Raw genomic sequence first — 23,419 nt, forward strand, 5'->3', positions numbered from 1 at the left:
AGTCTTTAACGTTTGAGGAACTCTGTAACTGAAGACAAACAATAAGATACCAACAGAGAGGAAATTACTAAAGGATTGTATATATTTAAATTACCTTTATCAGTAACCCACTGTAGACTTGGAAGGCAAAGGAGAAGAGGGACATTTAAAACCAGTATGTTTTTATTCTGTAAATTTTCTTTAATTTATAAAAGCATTATAAATTCAAGGTTGTCTGATATTTAAATCAGTTCATTATCTTGATGACCACATTTACCAATAGATTAGAAATAGACTTCTATTTTTATGATAAATCCATTCATTTGCTTTGCTGGGGGAGTTAATATATTTTCATTATTTTATGTTAAGGCTAAATTTAGAGTGGTTCTTAATCAGACGGAATCAGCCTAAGTAGAAATTTTGCACACAAATGAACGCTGAATCTTAGTAAATCCTATCTGAATAAAAGATATTGTACTTAGAAAGGATCCACAAAGGTACTCACTATTCTCAATGAATTTATCATTAAATTAGAGCTTACCGGTCCGTAATGTAAAATAGGAAAAGGATCTTCCCAATAGAAAAGTTAATGAATTCTCCCCTCCCTCTTTTTGAAGACTTACAACTAAATGTGGACATTGATGAAATTTGAGTTATAGAAGTGCGTGATTTTTTTTTTTCCATTGTGGGAAGATGTCTCTCCCCCTCTTTACACAGAAGATGACAGACCAGGTCTCTTGTGCTGATGACAGCAGCCTTTCTCCACAACTTGGGAGAATACTGTCAAGGAGAGACTGGAGTAGGCCAGGCCTGGGGAAGTGATGACATTCAGTCAGCCTCCTGATTTACTTCATGGAGATGTGAATGCAAAGTAGGTCCTCTCTTGGAAGGGGCTGGAGACCCCTGCTCGTATGATGAAACTCTTATTGTGACTACTTGAAATAAAAGGGATTAAGTTGTGAATAGAACCAAATCCACATTCTCACACATTTAAGAGTTTTAATAACTTACAGGTATGTGTAAGCTTCTTTTAGCAGCTTTAATTAAAACCTCTAGCAAATCATTTAGAAAGTGTATTTAGCTTAATCTAGAACATTGTAGTATCCAGTTTTTAGTCGTATGCTCTGTTAATGTGATTTAAAGAAATCTAGATAACTGATCCTAGGTAAACAGTCTGGATGTCAGAAGAAGTACTGGGCTATTGCTGTGGCCTTTCTCTTTCTGTTTGTCTTTCTCAAGAGAAAGAAGCCAACCAGAGATGCTCTAAGATCCAGGTAGCAGGTGGGGAGCTTGTGTTGCGTGCTCTTTGCCTTTCTTCCTTTTGCATTCCTGCAGCCGATGAGGAGTTTCAGTTCAGCTAGTCACAGTGTACAGAAGTCAAGAAATAAGCTGTTACAGAATCCTAGTATCAATGGTTTTGCCACTAATTTAGGAAGTGCTCAAGCTAGCAGTTTGTTATAAAGTCCAAAGCATTCTATGTGGTCAAAACATTTTGGGAATTTCAAAACTGACTGTTTTTCATCTCTCTTGAAAATGTTTTAATAATAGCTTTAATCATTCTGAATCAAAGATTTTAATAAGATATTTTTCCTTTTTCTTCTTAGATCCCAATTTTGTTCGGACATTTCTTACAACATACAGATCCTTTTGTAAACCTCAAGAACTACTGAGTCTTATAATAGAAAGGTCTGTTAATGTAAAATGTGTAAATTCTTTTTTTTTTTTTAAAGAGAGTGAGCTAAGATCCTACATGTCTCTCAGAAATAAATTGTATGAGCTTTAAATTGTAGTTCGTGAGTACTTTTTTAAGAAATAAAATCTCTTAGATGACCATTTATTTTATAATAATCTTGTGGTTTTCATTTATTAAAGTATAAAAATAAGCATTCTTTTTTATATGGTAACTATGAAATTGCATATTTATGGAATTATTCAAGTTAAAGAACTATATAAAAATGTATATTTTAGACTCTGGATTTTGGACTTTTATATAGTTTTATTATATAGTTAAAGAACTATATAAAAATGTATATTTTAGACTTCTAAATTTTGATGATTTAGATGTTCTAAACAGAATTTTTCAAATATACCACATGTTGAATACAATGGAGCTTGTCAGTGAACAAATACATTATATAATCGAGAAGTGTTTCAGCCACTCAGAGAGCAGTCTACTTTTTAAGGATTACCCTTAAGGGTAAAGTTTTATGTTAGCTGATTGAGTGATTACACAGCCAAAAATAAACATCAGTCCCATAACTTTATAATCACATCTATTTTTAGACTTTGCATGTATTCTTTATTCTTAACTATGTTTCTAGGTTTGTTTTCGTTGTCAAGTATTAATTTCTTTTTTAGAAATTAAGATCAGTAGAAGTCTTACTTATTTTCACCGATGTGTGTGTATGTCTTTAGTCATTTTTTACAGCGCTCTCTTGATTGTGCTGACTGGTGAAAAGGTTTGTAGTTTTCTATTTGAATAACTTGACATTATTAGTATTTTCATTAGTTTGTTCTCTTTTATGTTAGGTTTGAAATTCCAGAGCCTGAGCCAACAGAAGCTGATCGCATAGCTATAGAGAATGGAGATCAACCGTTGAGTGCAGAACTAAAAAGGTTTAGGAAAGAATACATACAGCCTGTACAACTGCGGTAAGCAGTAATTAAATAACTGAAGGCATTAAGTCTGTACTGAATTTTTTTTCCAGAGTTGACATAAATAAGGATCTTTCCCAAGCAAGGAGAAGGTAACAAGTAAAATGAGTGAAGTAGAAAGCAATTATCAGAAATTATTGTGTAAGTCTTAATTAACATAGAATTTTGAAAGTAGTCAGCCACTTATAAAATTATTTGGTAAGAATTACTGTTTTAATTTTTGTGATTCATTGTGATAAACATTTATGCCTGAGTTCCCATGTAATTCAGTTATTCTTCTTTGTTAATGCCATAGAGTATTAAATGTATGTCGGCATTGGGTAGAGCACCATTTCTATGATTTTGAAAGAGACGCAGATCTTTTGCAGCGAATGGAAGAGTTTATTGGAACAGTAAGAGGTATGGTTTTTTTAAGTGCCTGGTTTCATATGTAATAAAAGTACCTTTTGGTGACTCTCAGTTGATGTCATTGTTCAGTGTTGTTAAGAGTTGTTTATAAGTGGCAGCATAACCATTTGAAAAAGTTAAAAATTTTCACCAAACAACATTTTGACCTACAAATTGCTCAATAATCACCCTGCTGACCCAATGTATTTGCATTTAGGAAATCCACTTACTGATCATTTTGGAATTGGACAGAAAAAGTCTCGATTTATTCTGACTTTCCACTTATCTGAAGGTCTGTGTCCCAGAAGACAATTAGGAAGCGGTGTGCCATTGTAACACCACTGATGGAAACTGACGAGGCCCCAGTTAGGTGAACAGTTAGGAAACTGACTACACCCAGTTAGGTGTATCAGAGAGGCAGCAGAGCAGACTGAACCGAGAGCCAAGAAGCGAGAGTTCTCTTCTGAACACTGCCACTCACCAGATACAGGACTTTGGGCCAAGCCACTTTGATTCTTTAGACTTGGGTTTCCTCATCAGTAACATAAGGAGTAAGGCTTGATGTTTTCAAAGTCTCCCCTCTAGTTTTAAGGATTCTGTGATCGTATAGGTCTAAGAATGACCTAGACAAACTTGTTTCTAATTGCCCTTGTGCACTCTAAAGGAGAATCAGAAAGTAAAGAGTTAAATAGTAGTACTTTCATGCATAATACAAAACAAAGCCACATCAAAAACTCGCACTAAAATGAAGGCATGGATCCTCTGGTACTGTTTGGTTTATAAAATGCAACATTAATAAGATTAATAGTGACTATGAATTGTCTGTACTTCTAAATCTCCTGTGTGTAAGATCTATCTTATGGAGAATTATAATATTTTGAACTGACGTTCAGAAGAGTAAAGGTGAAAAATGTCTATGAATAAATTACTTTCTAATTTTATTTAGAAGGGATGTAGAAGAATATATACCAGACTATTAACAGCAGTTACCCATGTGAAGAAGAATGAGATTAGGATAGGGAACAGGGAATGGTAAAGAGGAACTTCCATTTTTTTTTTTTATTTTGATCATTTGAACCTTGTAATAGCAAATATATATTCAACTATCACTTGTATGATTTTAAAATATTTTAAAAGAATAAAATATTGAGTAAAAAGTATTTAAATGTTATTTAAAATGTAATGTATTTCAGGTAAAGCAATGAAAAAATGGGTTGAATCCATCACTAAAATAATCCAAAGGAAAAAAATTGCAAGAGACAATGGACCAGGTCATAATATTACATTTCAGAGTTCACCTCCCACAGTTGAGTGGCATATAAGCAGGCCTGGGCACATAGAGACTTTTGACCTGCTCACCTTACACCCAATAGAAATTGCTCGACAACTCACTTTACTTGAATCAGATCTGTATCGGTATGTAACTTGACATTCAAGCTGAAAAATCGTTTCCAAGGAGTTGATTTTTTAAATGAAATACTGTTTTCTGCCTTATAGGAATGTTATAAGACCTAAGTGAGCTAGTATGTGAAGGGGAGTAGTAATAAAGCCTGATGTATAGAAGGCCACCTCTTCTCTCACTCCTACCTGGTAAAGCTGAGTGCAGCGTGTGACTTTACCAGTCGCTGGCTGGGTATGCTTGGGCACCTTTAACCTTCATGTGAAACTTTTATCCCTTTGTCCCTTAGCTTCCTCAAGGTTAAAACGGAGCTAATAATGGTACCTATTCTTGGGGCTGGTGTGAGATTGAAAACAGTCAATATATAACATACAGTGCTTAGCCCAGCACAGAGTAAGGGCTCAGCAAGTTAGCTACTGCCCTTGTAGTTGTAAACTGAAGTCATGGCCCGTCACAGCCTTTTTTAGTTTTTCTACATTGATGGAACTACTGTCTCAAAAAGTGTCCGTTTTTGCTTGTTAGTTTGTTTTAAATGGGGACTAGTTAGGATTGCAAACTTTTGAAATAACTAAATGAAAAAAAAAGGAACTAAATTTATAGATCTCCTCCCACCCCAAAGATCATCACTGTTCCCAAAAACCAATATTAGAATCTATTTTATTTCCCTTTATTTACCAAAAGATGGTAGGGTTTCCCTCCCTCCTTTAGAAGAAAAAAAAGATTTCTGAATTACAGTGATTACTATATCCTCATTGAGCTGATTATTATAACAGGTATCATTATTTAAAAGAACAATCCCCGATTACATTGTCACCCTAATTTGTTAAATAATCTTTGTTAAGTGCTAGGAAAGATGTTATGAAAAAATCTCAATGTTGCCCAAAGCAAAATGCTACTATAAAGCAATAATAAAAGTACACAAATATATGCATAAAAATATTTTTTTAATCTATAGAAAAATACACATGATTATAATTAGTTGTGATATGTTGTTTTCATAAACCTTTCTATTGGTGTAAAAACAAAAGGTTTATATGGGAGTTTAGTTTTATTTATCTCATTTACTTAGTAAAACAGTATGCTACAGGGAAAAGGATCATGGAGAATTGTGTCTTGATGATTTCAGAGCTGTACAGCCATCAGAATTAGTTGGAAGCGTGTGGACAAAAGAAGACAAAGAAATTAATTCTCCTAATCTCCTAAAAATGATCCGGCACACCACTAACCTCACTCTGTGGTTTGAGAAGTAAGTGTTACTGACACTCTCGCATTTCGGAGCAGTCAGCTATTATGATTTTAAATGCAATTCTATTTTTATGTGTCTTGCGTCCTTTTTTTGTTCTCTGTCCCTCCTTTCTTTTGCACTGAGTGAATACTTTCCTAATGTAGCACTTTTATTTCATTAATGATTTTTTTCATTATATCTTTTGGGGGGTTTTTTAGTGAATGCTTTAAGGTTTACCAGAGACAGCTTATCAGAATCCACTTCAGATTTCTACTAGCTTAATCCCAGTGATAGAAATGTTCCTCCTGTATAGCTCTGTTCCCTGTCTTCCTTTTTTCTGGCACTACTGTCATACATACTACATATAATTAATGATGCAAATCTAACAATACCTGTTAGCAATTATTGCTTTCCCCTTTGTTATTTTCTTAGCCCATTACAGCTTTGCTCTTCCCCACCTCCTTTGTCTGGTTATTGGCAATTTATTCTATATGTATATCTTATAGGCCCAACAATACGTTACGTTCACATTATTTTATACAGTTGCTTTTTAAGTCAGTTAAGAGAAGCAATGAGAAAAAAACAGGCATTTATCCTGTCTCCTATAATCACATAATTACTTTTACCGTCGCTCGTTGTTTTCGTGGACTGGTGTTAGCATCTGGGGTTCTTTGCTTTCAGCCTGAAGAACTTCCATTACTATCTCTCGTACGGTGGGTTTGCTAGCAACAAATTCTCTCCGTTTCTGTTCACCTGGGAAAGTCTTTATTTTGCCTTCGCTTTTGAACAACAGCTCTGTCTCCAAGTTAATTAATTTTTTCTTCTGGTGGTTCAAAAATTGAGCCCCTTTAGTAAATTTATTTTAAACTATCGTATTTTTCAGTTTGAGTTGCCAGTTGTTATTGCTGTATCTTTTATGATACTTTCTTCTGCACATTGTCATTATATCTTTCTTTACTTTTTAAATCATGCCTTCTTTCCTTTAGTTCTGTGAACACATTCATAATGGCTACTTTGAAATCGTTTTCTGTTAAATCTGACATCTGGTCCCTCTCACAGGCAATGATAGTTCCCTGCTTTTATTCCCCCCGGTGAACGGATCATACAATAGTCCCCCCCCTTATCCACAGAGGACCCTCACTGGATGCCTGAAACCACAGATAGTACCAAACCCCTTATACTGTTTTTTAATTGTTCATTACTAACAATAACAGAACAGTTATGACAGTATACTGTAACAAAGGTATGTGAATGTGGTCTCTCTCTCAAAATATCTTACTGCACTGTACTCACCCTTCTTGTGATGATGTGAGATGATACAATGCCTACATGATGAGATGAAGTGAGGTGAACGCTTTAGGCACTGTGATATTAGCGGTATGCTACTAAATGACCTTACGACACCTCAAAAGGAAGCTATCTGTGGTACCATAGTTGACTGCTGGGTAACTGAAACTGGGGAAAACAAAACAGCAGATGAGGGGACACTACTGTACTTTCTTGTTTCTTTGCATGCCTGGTAATTCTTTGTTGGACACTTGCTGTTGTAGCAACTTGTGGGTCCTGCTCCTCCGACTCCCCACCGCCCAGAGCTTGTTCCTTTAGTGACTAGCTGGATTCTTCTCGACAAGCCTATCCTCCAGCTCCCTCCACACTTAGATGTTAAGCTGAGAAGTTCCTCTTCTGAGAGGTACTGTTTTGGGTATGTCCACGGTCACTCCAAGAAGGCAGCAGGAGAGGTAGTGCTTTCTTTCACTCCTGTCCTGACCACATCCAGCTGTTAAACTCTGCTAATTGCCAGTTGGTTGCTCTATTGTTTTCAGCAATTTCCCTAGTGGTATAAATTGCTCTGCAAACTAATCCAACCAAATTGTGACTCCTTTTAAGGAGTGGTTTCTTAGGTTTCTGATATTTGTTCTGACCCTTGGAAGTCTCGTCCCAGCTCTTATTCCCTGGTTCTCTCCTGCAGACTAGTCAACCAACAATTGTTAGATCCAAGAATCTTACCATTGCCCTGCACCACAACCTTCACTGTTTTGTGTGTGTGTGTGTGTGTGTGTGTGTGTGTTTTGAGAGAGAGAGAGAGAGCGCGCGTATGCGCGTGCACAAGTGGGGTAGGGGCAGAGAGAAAGAGACAGAGAGAGACACTCAAAGGATCTGGAGCAGGCTCCGTGCTGAGAGAAGTAAGCCCCCTGTGGCTCAAACTCATCAACCATTGAGATCACGACCTGAGCCAAAGTCAGACGCTCAATGGATTGAGCCACCCAGGCACCCCCTTCACGGTTCTTGAGAGCACCTTTAGGTTTAAACTTCTCCAACGGTTTGTTGCAAATGACGAGAGTAGGAGCTGTTTGAGCCTGCACTCTTGTGCTGGTGGCAAATTTCCCTGAAACATTCCTGCTCTAGGAGCTGAGTGCCTGGTTGGAGGTGGTGTGTGAGGTCCTCTTTACTCACCTCTCCTGGCATGGAACCACTGCCTCGGGAACCAGGGAGAGGCTGCCTTCCCAGCATTCTCAGTGTGCCACATTCAGGTGAGAGCCTGTGTTCCATGCAGGAGTTAGGCAGAAGGGAGTCCCCACTTCCCAGCTACACTCACCAGAGATTTAGCCTCAGCCACCGCCAGCTGGGGACTGGAAATGCTGAAGTCCTGTTCCTCCAAAGAAGAAAGCCCTCCAGCTGGGAGCTAGGTGGACAGGGAGGCCTGCATTCTCAGCTGCAGCTGTCTGGAGTAGACTCGTCCCTCTACTGCCTGGGGTCCTCTGGGAGGAAGGAGGGAGCGGGCTTTGTTCAAAAGCCGTAAACTCTTGCCTCTCTTACTGAATTTCTCTAGTTTTCCCAAATAGATGTTACTTTATTTGCCATTTGCTCTTAGAGCCATTTCCAGAGACTTTAAATGTTGGGGAAGATGATATTAATCATGATTATGTTTTTCTTCATATATATACTCTTCACTAGTTTCACTGAGGAGTGGGTAAGCAGACCTGCTTATACGGTCATGTCAGCAATCTAGAATCTCAATGCAATTTTATAGTTGGGGCCACAGATTGGCATTATATATGTCAGCCATATTTTTTTGAGTAAAAACACTATGACTAGTTGACTAATATTTTATAAGGGTGATATGAGGTTCCTATTGGAATGATCAGAACAGGAGGCCAGTGACATAGGGAATGACTAAAACCTATGCTACAATGTGGATAAAGACTTAAAAGCAATTCCTAAAGAGAAATAAGCATTCCAAGTCACTTATGTTATTATTTCTTAGCCTGTAAACAGTAAAACTTTACCATTTGCCCTCTAAATGTTGCTTCCTGATTTCTTCATTATCAAATTAAATAATTCCACTTAAATATGCAGAAGACCTTTTCTATCATAATAATTAAAATTTGTGTCTGTAAAGGAGAAACATAACTGATAAAATAGACCATTTTTATTTCTGTCCTGTTTTTTAATAGATGACTGAAAAGGCCATTTCCTGCACTTTTTCCTTTTTCTTTAAATTACCGTAAGAACATTTAACATGAGAGGTACCCTTTTAACAGATTTTTTTCCACTGTGCAATACAGAATTTTAGTTATATAAATTATTAATTTATAGGCATAATGTTGTATAGCAGATCTCTAGAATTTATTCATCTTGCATAACTGAACTTTTATACATGCTAATTGGTAACTCCCTATTTTCCCCTCTCCCTGACTCCTGGCGATCACCATGCTATGCTTCTATAATTGTGACTATTTTAGATACCTCATATGTGTAGAATCATGCAGTATTCATCCTTCTGTGACTGGCTTATTTCACTTAGAATAATGTCTTCAGTGTTCATCAGTGTTGTCACATATTGCAGGCTTTTCTTCTTTTTTAAAGCTGAGTAATACTCCATTGTATGTATGTACCACATTTTCTTTATCCATTCATCCATAGATGGGCATTTGGGTTGTTTCCATATCTTGGCTATTGTGAAAAAACACTGCAACGAACATGGAGTGCTAATATCTCCTTGAGACCCTGCTTTTGAATAAATAACCAAAAGTGGGATTGGTGGATCAATCATACAATAGCTCTACTTTTAATCTTTGAGGAACCTCCATACGGTTTTCCATAGTGGCTGTATCATTTGCATTCCCCCCACCAGCAGTACACAGGGGTTCCAACTTCTGCCTTTTCAGTGTGAGAGATTCTTGTCCGTTTGCTACGGTGGCTTTTAGCCATGGACGTATATTAGAATTGGAGCCACCTATGGATAAATCACCCCAGACTTACCTGGTTGTTACAGAAACTCCACACGTGATGACAATTTGTATACCTAAGTAATGTCAACTGAAGTAGTCAAATACGAGATGTAAATATATTATACTTGTATTATACCCTTTTAAATGTCCAGCTAACTAGTTAGCCAGTATATGATGTATTTGTAGAGATCTAGCTAATGCTTTAAACATGTAAACATGTTATGTTTAATTTGATAGCAAATTTGATTTTATGTTTATTTTGATAGTTTTGCAACAGTTTTTTTCTTAGTGTCAGGTTATCCTCATCAGAGAATAATGTAATTTTCACCTTTACAGTTTTAAAAATGTTTGATATTGATTTATATTTATTTTCTCTTTTGTGTATTGTTTTTCTTAGATTATACATTATTTTATATTACATTATTAAAAACCAAGTTTAAAATGCCTTTTTCTTTACTGGTGACTAGTAAATTTAAGATTCTCTCTAATATTAGAGAGTAAATGCTCACTGAGGAATTTTCTCTTTTTGAACCGAGTATGCTTTCTTTTAGCTATTTATTGGTATATTAGCTGTATACCTTCCAAAGATTCTTGGTATTTAAATGTAAAGTGCCTTTGATTTTTTTTCTCTTTCTTAGTAATTAAAAAAATTTTATTCTTAATTATGGTAAAATACTTTCATTGACTTTTTAACATCACAATGTTTTTCTGAAGAGCCATTCCTAGAAATGTAGCTAATTATTTCAAAGAAAGAAAACATGATCACCAAAATCTTGAAATTAGGTGAAGAATAGGAGACACAGAATTCTTGAGTTCCAGAATAAATTCCCGTAGGACACACCCACATCCCGAAGACCAGCAGACGGTCAACAAGATGTTAGTCTCACCAGTTAATTCTAATACAGCAGGAAAATGATCGACTGGTGGCTGTGTCCGTGTGAAAACCAGTGAAGAGCACCTTGCCTGACTGGAGCACCGCTTCGCGATCCAGTCTCCTGCTCTTTACCTGTCGTTCTGAATATAGATCCTCCGGGGTTACTTGATAACCGCACCCCCCCACACACACATTATTTTATTTACTAAATTCCTTAAAGCATATCTTTGTTGGGGAAACTATAGATTATTTAATTCATTTTTTTGTCTTTGATTCCCAGATGTATTGTAGAAACTGAAAACTTAGAAGAAAGAGTAGCTGTGGTGAGTCGAATAATTGAGATTCTACAAGTCTTTCAAGAGCTGAACAATTTCAATGGTGTCCTTGAGGTTGTCAGTGCTATGAACTCATCTCCTGTTTACAGACTAGACCACACATTTGAGGTAGGTTCGTCTAGTCATTTTGTAAATGAAGAATCAGGATTTTAAGAATCATGGTCTTTAATTGTTAAGCGCCTCATCTGTGTTTTCAGTGACAGTTTAAAAGCTGGAATTGTCTCAATTCCACTATATTTGTATTTGTATTGAACTGGTTGCACTTTTAAAATTAGGAATTCTCGTTAAAATGCTTTCACGGGCCCTAGCCTAGGTGACAAGAAGAAAAACCTTTCAGCACTTAATTTTTGTATAACATAAAATCAGATACTCTCGTAATTGTATAAGGAATGGCAAGATAAACTAGATTTCACTCACACACCACACTCTTGCAATTTGTTCTGGGGTCCATGAAGATAGTGTCTTGATGTGGTTATTCTTAGAATCAAACTGATACCGTTGTGTTTGGGCTTTATTCTTAGCCTGGCATTTTGGGGCAAAACCTATGCTTCCTTTTATAAACTCACACTCTCTAATTTTTTTTTTTTTTTTTTTTACTGTAGCAAATACCAAGTCGCCAAAAGAAAATTTTAGAAGAAGCTCATGAATTAAGCGAAGATCACTATAAGAAATATTTGGCAAAACTCAGGTCTATTAATCCACCGTGTGTGCCTTTCTTTGGTAAGCATTTCTTGAATTTTTTTGTGTTTCTGGATAAAACAAGATACTTATTTCATTAAATGACTGAATATACATATGTGTAATATAGCAGCAGAAAATACTTATTTAATAAATACCTAGCACCTGAGTCACCTTAGAATTTTACTCTCTTTATTAGGACTTTTTAAGATCACACCCAACATATACATTCCATTTTTTATTTCCATCTGGGGCAGCTGTTTGATATCATTTAATGCTTCTTTGTGCTTTATATTCATAGAAATCTTTTTTTGTTGAATTCTGATAAACCATACATTCTACAGAAGAGGTTTGGCCTTGGTCATTTATATTTATAATCATGTTTCTTGTAAACAGTTTCACATAGCTAAAAATCATACTGCATGCATTCTTGAACCCACACCTTCTATACATCAAAATTTTACCTGCCATTTTTTCTTTCCCTTCTCACCAGAGGAAGGAAGTACCCTTTCCTTCCTTTTAAAGCTGAAACATGTACCATCCAAATCTTCACCCTTCATACAGGTTCTTCTATCTTATTCCATCATTTATTTCCTATATTTCATATCTTCAATATCTCTTTCACAACTGGTTTCTTTTTTTTTTTTCTGTTTGTATATATGCTCTGATGATTCTTCCTCTGAATGCTTACAAATATCATGCCTATTACACATATTATGGGTTAGGTTTTTTAGTAAGTGGTATATTTCCTTCTAGCCATTTTCTCATCTATAGCTGTATATTTTCCATATAGCTTTAAGTTATACTGTCCTGATATTCTTTCAATTAACATCATGCAGTTATCACAAAAGCCTGTTTTTGTTTGAGCTTTATAACCAACCACTTTTGTATTTATTTCTCATCTTTTTGCCATGCACATTGTATATAGTCATAAGTATATGACATGTACACATTATTTACTTTCACTTACCGTATCTTAAACTTATTGTTGTGTTTTATCAGTCTTCATGATATCATTTAAAATGGCTACATAATAGTCTCTAAAGTTGGTATGACAGTTTATTTAGCTATTACTCTATGATTAGATACATAGTTTCTAGCTTTTGTTTTCCTAAATGTTGTGATCAATATCATCATATTTATACCTTTTATCTATATTTGAAAATATTTCCTTGAGCTAGATAACCAATCTATCTAGATACCTTATATCTAGCTGGGAATTTCTTGAGCTAGATATTTTACCAATCTGCTTTTTTATTTTTATTCTTTGATATACCATATTTTAAAATTCTGTAATCTGCCCATCTTCCCCATTATGATTGCTCTTGTTTCTGGCCTTAGAAAGCTCTTCCAGTCTAACAATTTAATATTTCTATCATATTTTCTTCTAGCTTAATAATGTGACTTCTAAAAATCATATTTAAGTCTATTTAATCAAAGTCTCTTTTAGATATCATATGAAATCTTCAAATTTATTTCTCCACTAAATTGTTTACTTGTTGACCTGAGTATACTGAATAATTTTCTTTACCCCATTTATATATGGTACCTCCTTTAATAAATATTTTTTCCCATTAACTTATTCTATTAGTTCCCCAGTTTTAATGACTGGCACTTTACAATCTGTGATTCTCAACCAGGGGTAATTTTTGCCCCCCACCCCCCAACCCTTAGCAATGTCCAGAGACATTCATTATTATTCTAATTGGGAGGTGCTAGAGGCTTCTATGGGAGAGAGGGCAGGAATGTTGCTAACATCCTACAGTGCACTGGACAGCCCCGTGACGACAAAAGAATTATCCAGTCCAAAAGGTCAATAATGCCAAGGCGGAGAAACCTTGCTTTATAGTGTTTTCATATATGATAAAGTTGGTTCGTCAATGCTGCTTCAGTATTTTCTTTACTAGTTTTGTCTCTTTATTTTTCCAAATGCACTTTATAATGGGAGAGGGTGTAATTCCCCCAAAATACAGTTGGAACAGCCTATCAATTAATTAGGAAAGAACACTGATGATAGATACTTTTGGTTGTGAATGATCTTCATTTTTTAATAGTCAATTACGCTTAATTCTAAGAATTTTTTTTTAATGTTTACTTATCTTTGAGAGAGGGAGAGACAGTGCGAGCAGGGAAGCGGCTGAGAGAGAGGGGGAGACAGAATCTGGAGCAGGCTCCAGGCTCTGAGCTGTCAGCACAGAGCCCGATGTGGGGCTCAAACTCACAAACCGGGAGATCGTGACCTGAGTTGAAGTCGGACGCTTAGCTGACTGATTCTAAGAAGTTTTGATTTCCTTGGATTTTCTAAATATTTGATTATGTCTCTTCCTTTCGTCTTATTTCTGTGCTATGCGTTACAGCATTGGTCATACCTTCCCACACAAAGATTAAACAATAATGACAAAAATAAGTATCTCTGTTTTCATCTCCGTTGCAGCAGGAATAAGGGTGATTCTGCTCTTTGCTCGATTAGATGCTTTTTGTTATGTTAAAGTTTCTTTTCATAGTTATCTTCTGTATCTTCTGTGTTTTTGTTAGCAGTATACATTTACTTTTATAGTTGCCATCTTAGTGAGAGAAAGATGGTTTTTTTTTTTGTTTAGCAAATTAAAATTACAGATTTACTAATACCAAACTTTCCTATTTGCTGATATTAAAACTTATTTATTCATGGTAGTTTGATCTTTTAAATGCACAAATGAATTCTATTCATTATCATTTTATTTAGGGTTTTTGTATCCATCTACATAAACGAGATTGATCTGTGATTTTTTTTCTTTTTGTGCTATATTTATCAGCTTTTGTTATTATAGTTGTATTTGCCTTGTAACATGAGTTAAGTAGCTTTCCATCTTACTCTATTCTGGAATATCATGAAATGATCTAGCCTTTAAACTTTGAAATATTCCAATAGAAAAACCCATCTGGGCCTGGAATCTTTTGTAGGATGTAATTCTTTAGTAACGTTTTCATTTGTTCCTTAGTTTTTTTTCTATTTCTATTTTCTGATACACAATTGTCTAATTTAATTATTTTTAAAATACTAGTATTCAGTTATAGCCTCAAAAGCATTATTTTTTAAAATTGTTCCTATTTGCAATATGTTTTTCCCGTTTGTTTTTACTTGTTTTACTTTGCTTCAAAAAGATAAAATCTTAAACTTAATTACTCTCTGATTTTGTTGTTTTTTTTTTTAATTTTTTTAATGTTTGTTTATTTTTGAGAGAGACAGAGCGTGAGTGGTGGGGGGCAGAGAGAGAGGGAGACACAGAATCTGAAGCAGGCTCCAGGCTCTGAGCTGTCAGCACAGAGCCCAACATGGGGTTTGAACTCACGAACCACGAGATCATGACCTGAGCCAAAGTTGGACACTTGACCGACCGAGCCACCCGGTGCCCCATCTGGTTTTGTTTTTTATATCATGTATTACCTTTTATCATTACTAATTTATTGTCTTCCTGAGAACTTTTTGCCCCCTACATTCTTGATAAAACTATTTTATTTTCTCTTTATGGTAAAACATTTTCTTTTTAATTATAAAAGTACAGATTCAGTCAGATTTAATTTTAAAAGTGGAATGTATCCTACATAAGATCTTATAAGTTAGAAATGATATACCTATCTGGGCACTACAGAAGATGCACAGACCTTCCACAGCTCATAGAGGAGACAGTGTAAAGACAATTTTGATAAGGAGTAAAGAAACAATTCAAAAATAATTTACAAAGAGAGAATCAGGAGCCAGATGCATTTAAAGTCTATGTATTTTAAGCATGGTGAGTATGGTGCCAGTTCATACAAGGGACCTGGGTAGGCCTGATGTTCATTTCATTCAGTCAGTCAACAAGTATTTCTTGAGTACCTGTGAAGTATCAGGGACTATGTCAGGTGCTTAGAAAAAGTGAAAAATACATAGTCCTTCAGTGTGTTCACTGAACTTACAGTCACACTACTTGTGATATCCTACTGCTTCTGGTACAAAGAGGTAAAAAGAAATTTCAGGGCCCGTTCGCCCGACTCACTGTTTGGCCCCTGCGACCCCATCACCCTGATCGGTGAGCATTTGTTCCCACAGACTGAACCCTTTAAAGTACTCTCCCTCCCAAATGTATGACGTACCATAACTGATCTTCATAACATGTTGTTACAAGAAGAAAAGAAGTTTCAGGTCTGAAATCACAGAGTATGATTCTGTGTTTTAAGCTTGGCCATGTGATCTGGTGACTGGACACAAACATGCAGGCAGTTTGATAGGAACGGACAGCGCACCTGCCAGCTCTTTACCCCTTTCTGCCTGTTTTCCTGCCTGTTGAGCCTCTTCTCTTCTAAGGGAGGGCCTCTCAGCTGTCCCTGGTCTGTTCTGCTCTAGGAAGGTTTTTGCTGTTCCCAGGTTTTCAGTTCACGGGATTAGCCACACAGCCTATAATGGTTCTGACGCGAGAATACAGCCAGATGTTATTTTATTGCTCCTTCTTAATTCTATCTCTTCTGTATGGTGGTTTGGAGAAACTCCTTCCAGATTCTTATCCTTAATGCTGGACACTGGTTTTTTGGATTTTTTTTCCCCCTCTCTATGGGAGGACCAGTGGTAGTATCTGATTCTTTTACTTCCTCTGTCATCTTACCAGAATTCTCATTCGGGTCTTTTGCTAGTACCACACCATTTACGGAATAAAAGTCAGGCAACTTCTTCCAAGGCTACCCCAGACTATGGGTCCACATCCCAATTTTTCCCCATATAATAAAATGTTCTACTCGTAGGTAAAGTGGACATATACAGGCAAACTAACATTTCCTCTAAGGTAAAAGGATGTAGATTCTTCCTTCAACCAAGCCTCACCTCTCTTCTCAAACATCCAAGCCTGTAGCATTGGCTTTGCTCTTTCCTTTCACACAGCTCTAGTTTTGCATCCTCCTTCTGTTTCTTGTCAATCTGCTTCATCTCCACTCTTATTTCCCGCCATTTTAGAACTGACTGTATGTCTCTTGCATCCTGATCTATTCTTCAAATGCTTTCTCTTCTATTCTGAAATAATGTGCTTCTTTTTACTCATTCAGAAGCATTGCTGAATGTCTCTGTGTTCCAGGCCCAGGGCTAGGTGTAATGAATCAAGAGACAAAACAGAGCCTTCCCTCAATAAGCTCTCTTAAAAGAGCAGAAGAATAAATTACAGTACCATACGCAGTAAATGTAATGCTGCATCGTAGAAATGTGTAGGTTGGAGATGAACAAAGTGCTACGGGAACCTAGAACCCTGAGGAGCCACTTTTTCCTGGAAAGGCTGGGAAAGGCATTAGCAAAAACATGAAACCTCATCCCTCTTCATTATTTATGTCATAATGCTTTGCTTTTGCTCTCCCCAGACAGCTGTCACCAGAGCAGGGTATGTAAAATGATCTATTGAAAAAAATTAAGCTTTAACAGTATATAATATTCAGGTCTTTGTATATACTTATACTAAATTTTTTATTCAAAAATTTATATATATATATATATATACACACACACACACATATATATATACACACATATATATGTATATATATATACACACATATATATACATATATATATAGAGGGGGGGAGGGAGAGAGAGAGAGAGGATCCATGTTTAAACATTTGTTACTGATGGAAGTGTATGATCAACAAAATTTGGACACCCTCTCTTTGGTCACTTATTCTTCTTTTAATTAGCCATTATATATGTCATAAGATAATTTCCACATTTTATCCTGAGCTCTTTTAAAATGCTACTTATAAGCATTTTCACAACTTCATTCAAGTATACTTTCAACACACACAACATCCCATAACTTAGTGCCCTCCATCTTCCCAGTGGCAATCATTACACCACCACCCATTCAGTCCCTCAGGCACAAAGCTGAGAATCTTCTTTCTCAGCCCCCACCCTCTGCCCAAAACAGTTAATCAGTTGTTGTGGAGTCTACCCCTTAAATACGTGTGCATTCCACTCTATCCCTGTGGACCCTAAGATAGCCCCCATCATCTCAACAGGGCTACGTTCATCCTGCTAACTGATCATCCTGCTTCCCATCTTAACTCCTTCTAACCCATTTAGCTTCATAGTCCAGCCAGAGTAATCCTTCTAGAATGCAAAGATGCTAATAATGTCCTAACTATTGAATACAAAATAAGCTCTTTAAAAAAGCCTCTTCATGATCCAATCCAGGTACTGCTATACACAAACTCTTCATAGTTGGGCATTCAATGTGTGACCAGTAATGAAAAGTTGATTCCAGCTGCCCTTAAATATGTGTACTGTACGGGCACGTTTGTCAGACTGAACATTGAGCTAAGTGCATCACGCAACTTAGCGTAGTGGAGAATATAACTGGCTGCAAGTAAAAGAGCCAAGTGACAGGCAGATGTGGAAAATAAAAAGCCTGAGCATTTTAGAACACATCGTAAATTTGACTCATGAATGTACAATCAAGAGTAGCCTAGGTGCTAGGAAATAGCCAACTAAGACACTTAAAAACTGGATACTTTTTAGAACCAAACAGGCATGGATGTCTATCATATTTCATTATTGCTGACTTATTCACTGACTTTGAGTCATTTATCTTTACAAGAATGAGGGCAAATATTCAAGTAGTTGAAAGTAGGCCTCTACCACAAAAGCCTTTGGACCCACTTGACTAGGATTAGAACCTAAGCGTCTGTTACTTTGTTCGTTCCTCTCCTCATCCTGTGCACAACCTGCAGTGACGGAGGACCAGAACCACTGATGCCTTGCCCGCGTCTGTCCTTGCAGCCTGCACCCTTCCTGAGCCCATACACCAAAGCCCTGTGGTCTGGCCGTACTAACCAACGTACTGTCTCTGAGTATGCCTTCTGAGCTTCGTCGCAAACCAGCGCCTTCTAACACATAGGTGCTTTGCCTAGAATCCCCTTCCAGCTTACTCTGCTCATTTGACTTTGCTCATTGTTAGAGACTTTTTAGGCATCACTTCATCTGTGATGCTTTTTCTATTCACACCAGTCCAAGGCAGAGTTAGGCACACATCCTCAGCGGCCTCACAGCATCTTATGCATTACACTAATGCAGTACTGACCAAATTGTACTGTAGCCCACGTTCAAAGCTTTGAACTCCTTGAGATCAGGGACTGTGTGTCTTGTTCATCTCTGTTATCTGTGGTACTAAGACAGTGCTGGGCATACAGCGGAGACTCAGTCCTTGTGTACTCAGTGAATGAACTCAGGTACTCATACATTCCCTTTTCTTTAGTGGAAAGTACTTTAGGGGAAGACGCAGAAGCCTAAGAGACCAGGCCAAGAATAGCAACAATAGCATCAACAATCACAACCGTAGCTAATTAAGCATTTACTTTAGTCAGACCTTATTCTAAGCCTGTACATACATTTACTCACTTATTTCTCACAACAACCCTGCTATCCTCATTTTACAGATGAGAAAACCAAGGCATAGAGAAGTTAAGCAACTTGCACGAGACCACACAAGTAGAGTGCAGCAGAGTTGGCTCCAGAACCTTTATGCTAGAACAGAAAGGAACTCAGGTGCTCCTGGAACCACAGGGCTGTGTACAGAATGAGAACGCCTGTTACCTGGTTCCTTCTCCTCCTCACCCAGCGCTCAGCCTGCAGTGATGGGGAAACTGGAGCTCATTTTCGACATTGCCACTAAATCTAAAAGTGCTGGAGATCAGAATAGAAATAAATTCTATGCAGTGCTGTGTTTGCTAGGCTTGCAGAGCCTTCCACACTCCCATGAGCAAGCCTATCCAAGCGGTACTGCCTCCGAATTACAAATCCTTAGCAACCTTTGAATAAGCAGAAAGTATGATCCTCTGAATTTAACATTTTCCTCTTTGGCCAGAAATACGTGTTATTAAGTGATGGGTTATTCTTAAAATTCCTTTAACAGAATGGTGACTTATGTCAAATACCATGTGGTTTTGGAGGTACGGAAAATTGGGGAGTCCTCCTGATAAAACTCTTAAATTTCGTTAAACTTGGTCCCCCTTTTTCTTGGGTATTTATAAAACTTAAGTATCACAGAATAATTTGATACTTACAAAAATGTTTCTCTTGATATTTAGTTAGCTAGTTGTTTCTCATAGAATGGAAATCTGTGCCTTAAATCTTTGGTTATGGTGATTGAGATGGTACATTGTACATACGTTATTGTACACATACATATTGATTGTACCTATGCCTACAGTTACTGACAAAAAAACTAGCTGGTTCCTTTTTCATCCTTGAAATAATTTCATTATATCTTCTAGGAATTTATCTAACTAATATCTTGAAAACAGAAGAAGGCAACCCTGAGGTCCTAAAAAGGCATGGAAAAGAGCTTATAAACTTTAGCAAAAGGAGGAAAGTAGCAGAAATAACAGGAGAGATCCAGCAGTACCAAAATCAGCCTTATTGTTTACGAGTAGAATCAGATATCAAAGTAAGTTGAATTATTTGAGGATACATCTTTCTAATTAAGTTTATAAACCGGCTGATGAAAGACAGGTTTATTTCAGAGAAGAGATAAAGGAAAATAAAACTAAAAATAACTCAAGGTTTCTTTTGTTAAATGTTTTCTGCAGTTATTTTTGTGAATGTCAGACTGCATTTAAAATATTTAATATTAATAACTGTTTATTTCTTTGCATTTAGAGGTTCTTTGAAAATTTGAATCCAATGGGAAATAGCATGGAAAAAGAATTTACAGATTATCTTTTCAACAAATCCTTAGAAATAGAACCGCGAAACCCTAAGCCTCTCCCAAGATTTGTAAGCATACATATATTCATATTTCTTTCGTATTTGTATATCTTTTGCAGTTATCGATATCTGGTGATGTCATTAACACCATATGTGTTGCACAGATTAGTTTTCCATAAGGGCATTCGGGGATGAAGTGCACAGGTGATGGATAAAAGTAACGAATAAATGCTTAATAAATATGCTCAGGAATATTCCATTTGGCTGCATATAAGTGAGCAGCAATATTAATCTGAATAAATCCTGGTAGACGAAGAAATTGGGCAAATAAATAAGTTTTGTTTTTTGTTTAAAAAATATTTTTAATGTTTATTTATTTTTGAGGGGGGCGGGAGGGAGGGAGCACAAGTGGGAGAGGGGCAGAGAGACAGGGAGACACAGAATCCGAAGCAGGCTCCAGACTCTGAGGTGTCAGCACAGAGCCCAATGTGGGGCTTGAACCCGTGACCCATGAGATCGTGACCTGAGCCGAAGTTGGCCACTTAACCGACTGAGCCACCCAGGCACCCCAATCATTTTTTCTTTTAAACAAAAATGTTATCCAAGATTTACTTTAAGGGCAGAAATTTGATTAATTTATACCAATCCTTTTATAATAAACATGTATTTATGACTTTTCTAAAGTAATGACTTATGAAAACTTTTAACCATGAATCATTAGCCATAATAATAACAAGTTTGGTTAAAGATACTTTTGTGGGGGAAATAAAGTTTCCATTGTTTTCTTTACTTGCCAATGCCTGGCCAACTTTATGTTTAGTATCATCACCTCACTGATCTGAACATAATCTCTCTTGTTCATAAGAAAGTAAAAAAATCAATAAGTAAATATAAATGGCTTCCTACGTAACCAAGATAAATTTCAAAGTATCTGTGAACTAAAGCTTATGCAATGACCTCACAAGAAAATTTCTCAAGGCCTAAACCAGTTTCTCAAAAGATGGACTAAAAACAGAAAATTGGAAATAGCTATAGAGTCTTGCTCCAAAGAGGCTCGCTAATAGCACTCTGTAAGAAAATTTCAGAAACCTAAACATATACACACACGGATGAAAACTCCAGCAATTTAATGCATTTGTAAATAGCTCAAATGATTCCAGCATCACAGTATTACAGCATAGTAAGGTATCATAATTCATAATAATGATCCTGGCTTCTCCAGCAAGGTTAAATTCGTTCAACAGGGTCTATTTAAAAAGCTAGAGAAATCTACAATATATCTTAGAAAGACTTCCATTCAAAAATACTAAGATAACAAATACTCTGGCATTTTTAGGACTAAGACTCAGCTATTTAAAGAAATCCATTGCTTAATATTTTAGATAGCCAAGGCTTTATGGAAATGGGACGTTAATATTTTAACTTGGACACTTTAGTTTTAATCATTATACAACTTCTTTACTAATGGTTTATGGTTTTCCTAGATATTAGTTGAGTTTTACCAGGCATATATAGAAAAACCTTCCTTTCTGTTATGGTGTTTTAAATATTGTGTTTCTTTTGTTATGTTTACAGCCAAAAAAATACAGCTATCCCCTAAAATCTCCTGGTGTTCGTCCATCAAACCCAAGACCAGGTACCATGAGACATCCCACACCTCTGCAGCAGGAGCCAAGGAAAATTAGTTACAGTAGGATCCCCGAAAGTGAGACAGAAAGTACAGCATCTGCACCAAACTCTCCAAGAACACCGTTAACACCTCCTCCTGCTTCGGGTGCTTCTAGTATCACAGATGTTTGCAGCGTATTTGACTCTGATCATTCGAGCCCTTTTCACTCAAGTAGGTGCTAAAATTTTAAGTGCTTAAAAGTAGTAGTTAGTATTCTGTGTGCTAGCAGTAATAAAGAATCTGTATAACTTTTTTATTTTTTGTAAATTTGTACACAAATACCATTCCAAAAGATATTATTATAAAAATATAAAGCAAATTCTGAACTCCAGCAACTTATAATTTTTTTTAAAAAATCTGTTGGAATTGCTCTCTTTAAATTTATTATACTTTACTGAAAGGACTGGTGATGAAAATTAGTAATTTAAGCTTGAAAATTGGTATTCGAGTGTTTGCTTTCAGTTGGTGAATTTAAAATGGCATCCCTCATATCCAGAGAAAACAAAGATAACTCCTGAAATCTGCAAGGATTGTCAGTCTTACGCTTTAAATGCTGCCTCCAAAATTATTATCTCCGCATACTACTCAGTACATCATTCCGGTTCCACCAAACTCTGTAGTTTCAGATTTTGCAGCAAGAATCAAGTTCAAACTCTTCCTTAGTCTGCACCGTCTGGCGGACAGTATGTGGTGCCCGCTAATCCACTGCCTGTGCTTTCCAGCCCAGCCGGACAGATCTCCCAGACTGCACACTGTTGCTCACCCCTTTCTTATTTCTAGACCAGTGTCGTCTAATAGAAATGTAATATGAGCCACGTGTGTACTTCAAATGTTCTACAGCCCCATTTTAAAAAGCAAAAAGAATTAGGTGAAATTAATTTGATTAATATATTTTATTTAACTCAGTGTATGCAGAATGTCTTTCAGCATGAACTCAGTATGAAAAGTTATTGAGATATTTTTACATTCTCTTTTTTGTTCTAAACCATCAAAATCCCATATGCATTTTACACTTACAGCACACCTCAATTCAGACCAGCCACATTCACATGTTTAATCCACACATGGCTGGTGGCTACCAAACTGTAATGCTCAGCTCTAGCCCTTTGAAGAGACTACGTTTTATACATGGGTCACCCTGCTTCCACTGACTTTCTAACCAATTCCACGTGCAGTTTTAAAGCTCTAAGAACACACAGCCTTTTTCCATTTGTTCAGTATTAAATCCAAACTTGAATCCCATCACCTTTAACCCTCTCACAGCCACTTGCACATGCTTTTCCCATT

General features: G+C 36.5%; 1 protein-coding gene across 2 annotated transcripts in view; it reads left to right on the top strand.

The window, feature by feature from the left end:
• The window catches only part of SOS1 (SOS Ras/Rac guanine nucleotide exchange factor 1), a 145,628-nt gene that overhangs the window by 113,275 nt on the left and 8,934 nt on the right, over positions 1-23,419 (top strand). For both annotated transcript variants that reach the window (XM_027033598.2, XM_027033599.2), the window contains exons 11-20: positions 1,584-1,665; positions 2,509-2,631; positions 2,930-3,033; positions 4,215-4,437; positions 5,547-5,666; positions 11,032-11,194; positions 11,689-11,806; positions 20,031-20,203; positions 20,416-20,532; positions 22,039-22,303. In XM_027033598.2, coding sequence (XP_026889399.2) covers positions 1,584-1,665; positions 2,509-2,631; positions 2,930-3,033; positions 4,215-4,437; positions 5,547-5,666; positions 11,032-11,194; positions 11,689-11,806; positions 20,031-20,203; positions 20,416-20,532; positions 22,039-22,303 — 1,488 coding nt within the window. The remainder of the gene's footprint in view (positions 1-1,583; positions 1,666-2,508; positions 2,632-2,929; positions 3,034-4,214; positions 4,438-5,546; positions 5,667-11,031; positions 11,195-11,688; positions 11,807-20,030; positions 20,204-20,415; positions 20,533-22,038; positions 22,304-23,419) is intronic.

This window comes from Acinonyx jubatus, chromosome A3 (assembly GCF_027475565.1).
Source record: "Acinonyx jubatus isolate Ajub_Pintada_27869175 chromosome A3, VMU_Ajub_asm_v1.0, whole genome shotgun sequence".
NCBI classification, from domain to species: domain Eukaryota; kingdom Metazoa; phylum Chordata; class Mammalia; order Carnivora; family Felidae; genus Acinonyx; species Acinonyx jubatus.